The sequence below is a fragment of the Kogia breviceps genome, chromosome 8, assembly GCF_026419965.1.
Source record: "Kogia breviceps isolate mKogBre1 chromosome 8, mKogBre1 haplotype 1, whole genome shotgun sequence".
NCBI classification, from domain to species: Eukaryota; Metazoa; Chordata; class Mammalia; order Artiodactyla; family Physeteridae; genus Kogia; species Kogia breviceps.
In genome coordinates, this window is record NC_081317.1 from 66249634 (window position 1) to 66261768 (window position 12135).

The 12135-nt window shown below is 35.1% G+C and overlaps 1 protein-coding gene across 2 annotated transcripts in view; it reads right to left on the minus strand.

The window, feature by feature from the left end:
• The window catches only part of UHRF2 (ubiquitin like with PHD and ring finger domains 2), a 73747-nt gene that overhangs the window by 14280 nt on the left and 47332 nt on the right, over positions 1-12135 (minus strand). For both annotated transcript variants that reach the window (XR_009336945.2, XM_059071863.2), the window contains exons 5-9: positions 11107-11216; positions 8640-8826; positions 4250-4373; positions 3908-4015; positions 893-997 (exon numbers count right to left, since the gene is read on the minus strand). Coding sequence is in view for 1 of the 2 variants with exons in the window: in XM_059071863.2 (XP_058927846.1) it covers positions 893-997; positions 3908-4015; positions 4250-4373; positions 8640-8826; positions 11107-11216 (634 nt within the window). In the remaining variant the exon portion in view is untranslated. The remainder of the gene's footprint in view (positions 1-892; positions 998-3907; positions 4016-4249; positions 4374-8639; positions 8827-11106; positions 11217-12135) is intronic.

Sequence of the window (12135 nt, forward strand, 5' to 3'; positions counted from 1 at the left end):
CCGTTACTCTGGAAAATACTTCAGCAGTTTCTTTTTTTCCTTTTTTTTTTTAGCAGTTTCTTAGAGAACTAATCATGCAACTACCATACAACCCAGCAATTACACTTCTGGGCATTTATCCCAAAGAAATGAGCACTCATTATTTACAAAAAAACCTGTACACAATTTTTAATGCAGCATTATTTGCTGGAAATAACCAAGATGTTATTCAATGGGTGAATGCTTGTACTGTGGTACACCTATATCCATGGAACACTACTCAGCAATAAAAAGGAATGAACTATTGACACATGCCACAATTTGAGGATTATGCTGAGTGAAAAAAAGCCAATCCCAAAGGTTATACACTATACGATTCCATTTATAAAAATTTTTGAAGTGACAAAATTATAGAAACAGAGAACAGATTGGTGGTTGTCTGGGGGTTTAAGGGGAGTTGGGGGAGCAGATATAGTATGGTGGCTAAAAAGGGCAACAAGAGGGATCCTTGTGGTAAGGGAAATGTTCAGTGTCCTGAATGTATCAATGTTGGTATCCTGGTTGTGATATTAAACTATAGTTTTGCAAGATGTTACCGCTGGTTGAACCTGAATAAAGGGCAAAGACATCTCTGTATTATTTCTAATGCTACATGTCAATCTATAATTATTAAAAATGTAAATAAGCCCAAAATTAAAAATGAGCTCTAAAGAAAATGTGACTATTTTCACTGCAATAATCAGTACATACAAAGATTAAAGACTGCAAACTGATTTACTTTTTAACTGGTGAAGAACTGACCACTTCAACATAAAAACAATACTAAGAAATGGGATTTATCCTGGACAAACCTTCTGTATTTTACTGAATGATCAAGACAGGTTCTAAAGAACAAGCTTGTATCATGACTTACTACTTCATCTGCAAATCCACCAGCCAGGACAAGAGAGTAAGCGCCATCATTACTTCGACCATGAATTCCACCAACATGGGGCCTATGGACACCCGCTTCGCTCACCTATAACATCAAGAGAGACTCAAAATACCTTTGAACAGTTCGTTAAGTTACATTTACAAAATGGTTTCACATATGTTATTGTATCCTAAAAGCTTCAACCAGGAACTGAATATCACACAGAATTCTAAGTTTTGCTCACAGACTACTTCTCCCCAACTATATATCCTTCAGGTACTGAACTGATGACTGTTAAAACTGCTCAGGCCTAGAACTGTGAGTTTCAAAATAACTATTAAATAATTATTATCCTGTCTATTGGTAATTCCAGCTCAATCTGGGCAAAAAATAATTTACTACAAGTGTTCTAGATCTCTTTTTTTCTCATTTCTCATCATTCATTATGGCACTGTTCCCTAGCCAAGTCAAAAAGGCAAGAGTCATTTCAGCCTCATTCTTCTGTATTCTTCCAATCCATATCTGGTCACAAATATTGCTGATTTGACAGCCTAAATCTCTCAAAACCATCTTTTTCTACTTTCACTGATATAAACCTAGTTTGAGGATGAATACTTAAAACATACCCTTTTCACTGCCTCCAGCAGTTTTGTTCCTTCAAACTCATTCTACCTATCACAAACAGAATGATCCTTTTAAGAACATATCTGCTTTTAATTTTCAACTGCTTAACATGTATTAAACAGTCTTAATAGTATATTAAGCCCAAGTTAAGTATTACATATTACCCTCTCTCAACCGGGCTCCTATCTACACTTTCCCAGCCTTATCTTCAGTTTCTCCATTATGGAGCCTATACATCTGAGCCCAACTACTCAATGATAAACATACTACCGATTTTTAGTTTATTCATGCAATTCTTCTATTTCAATGGCCTACTACTTTTCCCCATGTATCTTCAAATTCTGGCTCACTTACACTTAAGTGTCACTTCTTTGTGTACTTCAAACTCCCTAAGAGAAGTATTCTAATTCATTTGTTTATCACACAACTGTTCTTAGCAGAGTAAATTCAAGCCTGTATAGTGGGCTAGGTAAAGAGGCACATTAGAAGTTGATGAGAAGCTGATAAGAGCAACAGAACCTGGATTTAGGCCTTGGAAACACTAGGTACTTTAGAGCATAGGACCATTTTATTCCCAACCTCACCAACCCTGATAATAAATCATGATGAATCTTCCCTACTTCCTAAACTGCAAAACTATCCTCCTAAATGCTTAGGCCAATGACCTCAGTCATCTTAGTCCATATTAATGAGGCTTTTACAAACTGGGAATGAATGACAGGCATACAAAAAAAGAAGCAAACAAAGAACAAGGCAATTAAAAATACACTAAGTGTATTTTATTATAATTTTTATTTCATATATAAATATTATAAATAAAATATAGCATAAAAAATAAATCTTATTATTGTACAGGCATACCTCAGAGATATTTCAGGTTTGGTCACAGACCACTACAATAAAGTAAATATTGCAATAAAGCAAGTCGCACAAATTTTCTGGTTTCCCAGTACATATAAAAGTCATATTTACACTATACTGTAGTCTTAAGAGTATGACAGCATTCTGTCTAAAAAACGTACACACCTTAATTAAAAAATAATGCTGTCGGAAAAATGGAGCCTATCGACTTGCTTGACACAGGGTTGCCAAAAAGCTTCAATTTGTAAAAAACACAGTATTTGTGAAGTACAATGAAGCAAAGCGCAATGCAATGAGGTATGCCTGAACTCAGTTGTTTTCTTTTTTTAACTGTATTTATAGATCCAAAGTCATAATATAAGCCTTGAAAATTGATTTATTCAAAATTATGATATAACCATTGCAAGGATGAGAGGACAGAGTGTGTTAAACTAAATTCTCGTCTTCCATAGAAAGAGATTAATAAAACCAAAATATAAAGACAAAAGCGTACAAACATGTTATTTATAAATAAGGAGGTAAATTCAGAAAAAGTAACTTTAAAGTGATTGTCTCTTAGAAACAGAAAATGGTTAAAAAAGAGGGTAGGTTTTGTTTTTTTTTTTTTTTGTGGTACGCGGGCCTCTCACTGTTGTGGCGTCTCCCGTTGCGGAGCACAGGCTCCGGACGCGCAGGCTCAGCGGCCATGGCTCACGGGCCCAGCCGCTCCGCGGCATGTGCGATCTTCCCGGACCAGGGCACGAACCCGTATCCCCTACATCGGCAGGCGGATTCTCAACCACTGCGCCACCAGGGAAGCCCGAGGGTAGGTTTTTAAAATATAAATCGTACTCTAATATTTAACTTCCATGCTATGTATATGTATTCCATTTTAATCTTAAAATTTTATCAATGGTCTAAGCACCAGGGCTATTCGACTCTTAAAGTTCAGAATCCTGTCTAATTGGAAACTGCTCTTTACCTAAGAGATTTTTTTTTCCACATTAAATTTTCCATAATGAAAAAATTACTTTCTAAAGAAGAAATTAGAAAAATACAAGAGTTTTCTTCAAGAGGAAAAGAGAAGTAATTTAATCCTTGGATTATCTGACATTTCCTCTAACCAATATCTTAACACATTCATTCAAGAGGATAATCCCCAAAGAAAACACCCTAAGTGAGCTTCCTTGCAGATCAATGACATTAAATGAGAACTTATTGCATGACTTAAAGATCTATTTCAAATATTAAATTCTTGGCAAGAAAAGTTCTTCAGAACACTTAATAACTTTAACTACCATAACTATAACAGAATAGTAAAATGAAGTGATTCAAAGGCTTAGAGGAAGCCTAATTCCATGATGTGTGCTCCTCTGTCTGCTAAGCTATGAGCAAGAGTCTACCCATCCTACAGGAAATCTTTCATTCTAATAACTGAATGCCATGTGATACTACCTAGGTTAGTCCATTCAGAATCAATTGATATTAAAACTGCTACAATTTGAACTATACCCAGTTTTACCCTTTCAACTAAGCCAATTTAAAACATACCTGAACTCTAAATCTCCAAGTAGATCCAACAGGAATTCCAGGAATAGGTCCATAATGATTAGAAGGAACAATAGTACATTCTCTAGTGCGACCAACACAGGCCATTCCCTACAAGGTACCGAACAAACTGAGAAATCAGTTATGTTAAATCTTAAAGAAAGCCCTTAATTCCCATAAAATAAAAACCCAACAATTTATATGATTAATCAATATAGTTATTTGTTAACATTTCAGATTCTTAACATCATTTATACCATTACTACTATTGGAACTGAAACATTGTAACTTGCGTCACAGTTATAAACATTATAACTAGGAAGAAAAAGAGACTTCCTTCTTTACCCTGCCCCAGTCTCTTCGGCTTTCAGTACTAGCTGATGGCATCTTTGCTTTCTTTTTACTCATCTTGAGTCTTTCACCAGCCTTTACAACTTCACTAGAATCAGTTTTACAGGAAGGACAATACCTTAAAAAAAAAAAAAAGAAGAAAAGGAATTTTGATAATATTATATTAAAGCCAGTAACAGAATAATGGCCTTTCTAGGTTAGAACAAGTTTTAAGATGTAATACTTGGTGTATATTAGAGTTTCAGTTGGCATTTCAGTATTAAGCTTTTCAAAATATTTACATGATTAAGGTTACCGAAAAAAACCTGTCATTCTTTTACAGAACTTAAAAGATTATCAAATTCTCAAATGCAGTGCAAAAGCCAAACAAGGCTGTCCAATTTAAATGGCACCATAAACTCTGATCTTATCACTAATCCTCAGAGTAGAAATTATTCATTTGAAGTTTTTGTCATTAAAGCAAAAGTGGTAAGAACAGATGATTCTAGACTGAACAATGATCCATGCAACTGATGTATCTCCACATCTAAATTGGTTATTAGAATTCTCAGATTCAAAAATGTATAGACTAATTGCAGGGATAATGAAATGTGATTGATATTTGCGTGCTGAACAGGTGTCCTGTCACCTTGCTAAAATCACATATTACCTCCAGAAAGCTTTCTGTAGATATTTTATGATTTTTCTAATTAGAGAATATTGCTGCAAATAAAATGTCCCCCCCCAAAAAAGTATAGTTTATTGTAACAAGTACCCTGGATTCAAGGATGCTTGCTTATATTACCTTATATTATACTGCTTATATTATACTGCTTACATTATATTGCTTATATTAGCTTTATATTAGCTTTATGCTTGCTTAAATATAAGCTAAAGCTTATATTATAGCTCAATTTCAATTCTCTATACTTGTTTGTCCTTTAGCCTACCTGTAGTTGGTCATTCTACTGTTAACTTGTACACCATTATAATCTGCCTTATATCATTTCTAAAAAGCAAAGTCTATAGAATGAGATGGGACTATTCTTGAGACACCAAGAAATAGAAACTTTGAGTATATCCAAAGATCAACTGGCCACTCCCCCATTAGTCTTAGATTTCTTTTTCTATACTTCCCATTTTATAATGATTTATGCCATGTGGCCTACAGAGTAAAGAAGATGACACCTGTACCCACTAGTTAATTTTGACTGCCTAATTATGAGACATGTAAACAATTCGGTCCCTGAGAAAATTAGTCAGGCAGTGAGATACAGAAACAAATTCAAGGTAAAATTATGTATGATACAGCAATAAATACTATCAAGTAAAATCCCTACTAATTTGGAAATCAGGAAGGCTTCCAAAAATGAATTTGTTGTAAGAAAGACTGCATTTTACCTGATGTGCTAACCCTATAACTATAATTTTATCAAAGATCTTATGGTGAAAGCAGATATTATCTCTGATGAGAAAATGAGTTCAGAGGTTAAATATCCAGACAACATGATTTGGAGAAGTGGAAAAGAAGATTTAAGGTTAAGGAATTCCAGGTAAAGTGAAGGACCTCGATATGAATGTAGAAATACTCCACAGAGGAATCTAAGACAGTCTTCTAATTACAGTCATCCCTGGGATCCATCTTTTCATCAGGTTTGTTAAGAACCCAGGCACTATTTTGGTGCTGGGTAGGGATAAATGTTTGTGATCAAAATATTTGTAAACAGTTGAGGAAAACTAGTACATACAATGAAACAATTTCAGAAAGTGGTAAATGCTATAAAGGAAATACATCAGGGTTATGTGGGTGGTAATAGTGATTAGAAATGTTATATGTCTTTAGATACAATAGTTAAAGCTTCTGAGGTGGCATTCCAGCTGAGATTCCTATCAAGAAGCCAGGTAAGACATTCCAGGCAAAGAGGCGTTAAATGTAAAGGTCCTGAGGCATAGTAAGGAATGGTACGTTCTGAAGAACATAAAAGTTGTCAGGAGGCAGGTCATAGATGGCAAGGGTTGAGATTTTATCCTAAATGCAACAGGAAGACATTAGGGGGTTTTAAACAGGTGAGTAACCTGATTCAGGACTTAGATCATTCTGCTGCTGTGGCAAGAAGTATAGCTGGTAGACAGTGTGAAAGCAAGACTAGTTAGGCATTTACTATACAGTTCAGGGTAGAGATAGTGGTTTGAACTGGGTGGTGAGAGTAGAGAAACATTATGGAGAACTGTAAGATTTGCTCATGTATTATTGGATGTGAGTGGGGAGAAGAGAGAATCAAAATTAAGTTTAGCTTTTTGGCCCTCAACAAGTAGATGAGATGATCGTATTAACTACTGAAAATTAGGTGAGGAGCGGGATTTTAGGGGACACGTTTGTGGAAATCAAGATCTCTATTTGAACTCACTAGTGATACTAGTGAAGCAGGCAGTTGAATATAGGGAATATAAAGCTCAGGGAAGACTGGATCTGAAAATATAAATTCCAAGCTGTTTGCTTGGTATTTAAAGTCTCATGTTTACATTAGGTCATCTAGGGAGCAAGGTTGAAGAGAGAAAACATGGGTAGTGCTTTGGGAAACTGAAATGTGGTAGATGAGATAAAACCAACAAGAGACCAAGGAAAGGCCAGTGAAGCTAGAGGAAAATGAGATTAGATGATATCATACAAACTACAAAAACAGTTAGCAGGTAAGCAGGACAGTAAGGAGAGGACTCAGAAGTGACCCTTGGGTTTGGCAACATAAAATGTGTAAGCCTAATATAAGCAGATATTGTTGAGTAGTGAGAGGGAAGGTCAGACTGGAGTGCTGGGGTATGGACAGGAGGAGAGCAAATGGAAATAATCAGTGGAGACAGCTCTGAGAAGCAAGGGAGTGGGCAGCTTTCTCCCACAATACAAAGGTGGGAGAAATGGGACCTAGGAAAGAGTGTGTATGTGCATGTGTTGTGAAAACAAGAGATTCCAGGATACTAATGAGAATAACCCAGTAATGGAAATTTGGGAGAGGAATTAACTGCAAGAGTGAAGTTCCTCAAAATGCAAAAGGATACGAAACTGTGAGAACAGGAAGAAAGGTTCGCATTTAGTGAAGCAGGAACACATCGTCCACAGAAACAAAGAGGAAGAAGCATATGAGACTTCAGAGGAAATATAATTAATTACTGGTGATGGTAAAATGCAGGGTGTGACTATGCAAAGTAGTGGCAGAAGGTTAAAAGAAGAAATTGTATCCTTTTTCTTCTTCCCCCACCCCTACAGCCTCTGCTGTAATACAACAAACCTTCCCAACAGGTAGGGAGAGACCAAAGGAATGGAGACAATCTATTCTTCACAATGATATCAGCTACGTAATGGTGACGTTAGTATATCTGAGTACAGTCTGTCATCCCTCTAACTTAATCCTCCATGCTAACAACATGAACCGTAGTCTAAAAAGAAAAAATTTCCTAATATAACATCTTAAGAAGCGTATTATAACTTTAACTGGGAACATTTTCCCCCAGTCTCTTTTCTAATCCTTTCTCTTTGTAGCTAACACTACTCAGTAGAAGTATAGATTTTGGCAAGTATATCTGACCTTGGTGCCTGGTTCTACTATTAACCTCATATGATTAAGTATGATAATCCATACAAAGCACTTTATTAGTGTCTTGCATGTATGAAGCACTTAACTGTTAAGTACCATTATAAAACATTTAATAGGCACATCTAAAATAACTGAGGGGTAGAGGGAACCATCTACAAAGGCTTCCCAGTTGAAGTCATACTTAAGTGAAAACCTGAAGGATGAGTATCATCCTGAAGTTACGCAAAGAGGAAAATGTTTTCAAGAAGAAAATGCATCAAATGTAAACCCAGAGAAGACAAAGAACATGACTTATTTAAGAAGCTGAAAGATATTTAATCTGGCTAGGGTATAGAGTATTTGGGGAAATAAAAGAGGAAAGTGGTAAGGGATACAGTGGGAGAAATCAACTAAAAAACACTGTGCAGGGCCCTGTACAGTAACATAAAACCTCTGAAGCAAAGGAGTAACTATCAAATTTGCATTTCTGAAAGAACACAGGACTCATATTGGAGAAGGGACTGGAGGGATTAAAAAATGAAGTGAGAGACTGGGTCAGAAGCTGTTGTTATAACTGAATAAAGGTATCAATGCCAAATAACCATTAGTTATACAATTTTAAGCCCTTTAATATACACTAGGTAGGCTGCTCTCGCCTTCTGAGATGGACCGCATTCTGCCTACAGAATGTGTATCTCTCTCAATAAATCTACCTCTTACCTATCAAAAATATATATACACTATGTATCCTTAGAAATCTACTTTTGGTGTTTCAAAGACACATTTCACATTCAATTCTTAACATAGTAGCAACAAAAATCCCCTGATAATCATACCAGTATTCCTCTTCAGGGACCTTATCCAAAGGAGGATTCAGGCAGTAAATATGATAGGCCATGTTACATTCATCACATAGAACTTGCATGTTGGGTTCCTGTTTTCCACCACATATATGACAGGAGCAAGAACGGCATTTCTTATTTGGGTCTCCACCACAAAAGTCACATTCAGGGTCATTTTTCCCTATTAAGAACAAAATTATAGCAAGCCTAGTCTTAAAATCATTTTTATCTCTATGAATCTTATAAAGAAAAACCCATGAGAAAAACACACAGCTTTTTTAACAAAGAGAAAAGAACCATAAGGAATAATCCAGTGTAGTACTTTAAAGTTCCCCAAATGTGCATCAAGATGCCTAGGGGCAATGCAGTGAACTCACAGGGCACCGTAATATATATTAAAATTTCAAGCAAAATACAATATTTGAACAAAGTTGTTTGGATCTAACTACTTAATAAAGGAAACTATTAGGTAACACCTATTCTGCAGATCCAAACCTTTCCTTGGGTGGACTGAACTAGGAGGGGTACGGCTGTTAGAAGTTAGCAAACCCATTTTGGTTTTGCTATGCCCCCAATATACTCTTTATTAGTAACAGTATTTAACAGTTTATTATTATTTTTTTTTATCTTACTTGTCAATTGGTTCAGAACTCTGGCAACTAACAGGTTGCACTTATTGCCCCCCACCTCCCCCATCCTGCCAGCCTCCCCCATCTAAACCCAAACAACTTCTGCTAAAATATTCACTTGAAATTATAAAATATACATATATACACAGAAATCTTATAGTAATGCTCACTAATACCAAAAGTTAAATTTAAATGTCAAAAGAGTAACAGTTGGGTAGATTTTGTGTACAATGAGATAAGTTTATAAGAACTGTAATACAGAGGTAGCTAAATACATTAAATTCAAAAAGGAAATTGCAGAATAAATTTTTTACACAAAATTAACTGTATAGATACACAAAGATGAATTATATAGATACAGAAAGATGTCTAGAATGACATATATTGTTAGAGTGATTACCTCTTGAGAGTTCTATAATTTATATAGTTCTATACTCTGAATTTCTTACAAATGCACACAATAAATTCGCGAGGAATTTACCATATCAGAGCTGATTGTTCAATAAGAGAAACAGGGAACAAGTGTACCTGACAAATCAGAGAGGGGGAAAGAAAATTGCCACTGATTTCAGTACTAACTTTCTGACTGATCACACTGCCTATTCTTGCTAACAAATGGAAGGTTACAATTTTGTTTCACTTTCACTAAGGTAGCTGTGACAACATATAAGTAATGGAAATTTCACAGACCAAAAATGCCAAAGGTATGTTTACATTTTTGGTTTGGAGAGTGATCTGGTCAATGGCAATCTGGCTGTGGCTCTGAAATGGTTTCTTTACACAGACGTTCAAAGCTGTAGCTATAACATGATTAGCATTAGACAGAGGAGAGAACAACATATATATGCAGATATACTGAGAGAGAAAACACAAGAAAAACCTAGTCAATCTTGTTTTTCTATTGTATTTTACTGAGAGCAAGTAAGCCACATTAAATAAGTTTACTCATCAAGTTTACCTTTATTCCTAGAATATAACCATACAGTCATAAACCATAGAAACAGTCATACACAGTATGCCTTAAGGTTCTTAATTCACATAGATATATTAGCATCGCAGCCTCAAAAAATGAGTATGGCTTTAGACCTGTAACATGGAAGTCTATTTATTGACCTGTTAAAGGTCTTGTCTTGTTCTAATCTTGCACAACTGTGTTAAGAGGAGGTTAGGCAGAACTATTTAATCTTGAATATTTCTTTTCCCAGAATATACTAGACATTGACACACAGCATAAAGTCAAAGAATTGTTCTCCAGGAAAAAAAATCAGAATTGACAGAGTATGGGACACTGTAACCTATTTGGAAAGATAGTTATTGAACCATGAATGAAAAGACTTAGAATCTAGTCTACCTCTGTTACCAACTAGCTATATGATATTAAGTAAAATATATGCAAGGAAGAGATAAGGCTACATTCTAACACCCTAACGATGACATAAACCTCATTCACTACCTCCCAGAAATTCAGGGCTCAGCCAGCATTATTCTTCTCAGGCTCTACTAGCATAAAAATAAGTCTCACTATTCAAAATTAATCTTAAATGGCCACAACATTACCAAACTGGGTTTTTAATCTGGACAGGCTCTACAATAATGGAAACAGCAAGAAAATGGCAATAAAATGCCAAGATGAGAAAATATTTTTTGAAAACAAATTTTATCATTTGAGAAAAATCCATTAAACCAAAATAGATCTTATATCAAAATGGTTGTCTTGAAAATAAATTTGTATGGTCTACAATTTTATACTTTCTCAAAAGTTATTCCCTGGCCAGTTAAAATGGCAATCATGAACAATAAATGCAGTCTCAGCCCATAAGAAAAATCCATACTTAAAAACTTTCCATCTGCCAATGAAAGAGGATGGGCTCCAGGTTTCTCGATCTTGAAGATTTCATTTATGAATCTTATCTGACAGTCATTTAATTTTCCTTCAGAACCCCTGTTTAAAAAAGGAAGAAAGGTTAACCTCTGCCAGCAAAATCTAAATCATACACAAATAGTAATTAAAAGTCAGTTTGGAAACTCGCTGAATACTACCTATTTACAAATGGGGATTATAGCTAGTCTAATCACTGAGTTATTGTTTCCAGCAGTAGGAAAAGTCCAGTGATTAATTAATATTTGAAGTGTCACTTTTAATATTAGGAAAAAAAATTCAAGACTCAGATAATCTGGTGAGAAGATAGCTATCTTGTAAATTTAATTTAAAGACTAGGTAAAATGATACTCCCAATTAAAATGAAAGATTTAAACATATTTCCAATAAATATGGCAAGTTTCTGGGTAAATAGATGACCTCTTATTACAAAGAAAAGTCTTTCAAATACTAAGCCATATTTTTCATAGCCACATTTATAGCTGTTTGCATATACTTCTTCAAAGTTTCTTGTTGTGACTGTCGATTTGTATAATTCTCCTTTCAATCTATCAACTTTTGCTTTGTATTTTTGAAGATATATTATTGGGTACATACAGATTAAGGATCCTTAAATCTTATGAAATGTCTTTGTATCTCTAGTAATGCATTTTGTATCAAAAGTGTACCTTTGGCTTTTTTGGTTACCATTTTCTTGGTGACCTTTTCAATCATTTCACCTTTTAAAACTTTTAATGTCAAATGCAGAAAATTTATAGATAAATGTATGGTTTAGCCAATTATAAGGTACACATCCTTGTAATCAACCATGACAAGAGATAAGACTGTCAACTACCTCAGCACTTCATGTCCTCGCTCCCAGTCACAACCTCTTCATTCCCTCCCACGAGTTATATTTACCTTAATTTTCTTCAGTCTTCTCACCTGTCTGCCTCTCTAAGTATATGATATAGTTTTGTGTTTCAAAAACTAAATTCCCAAT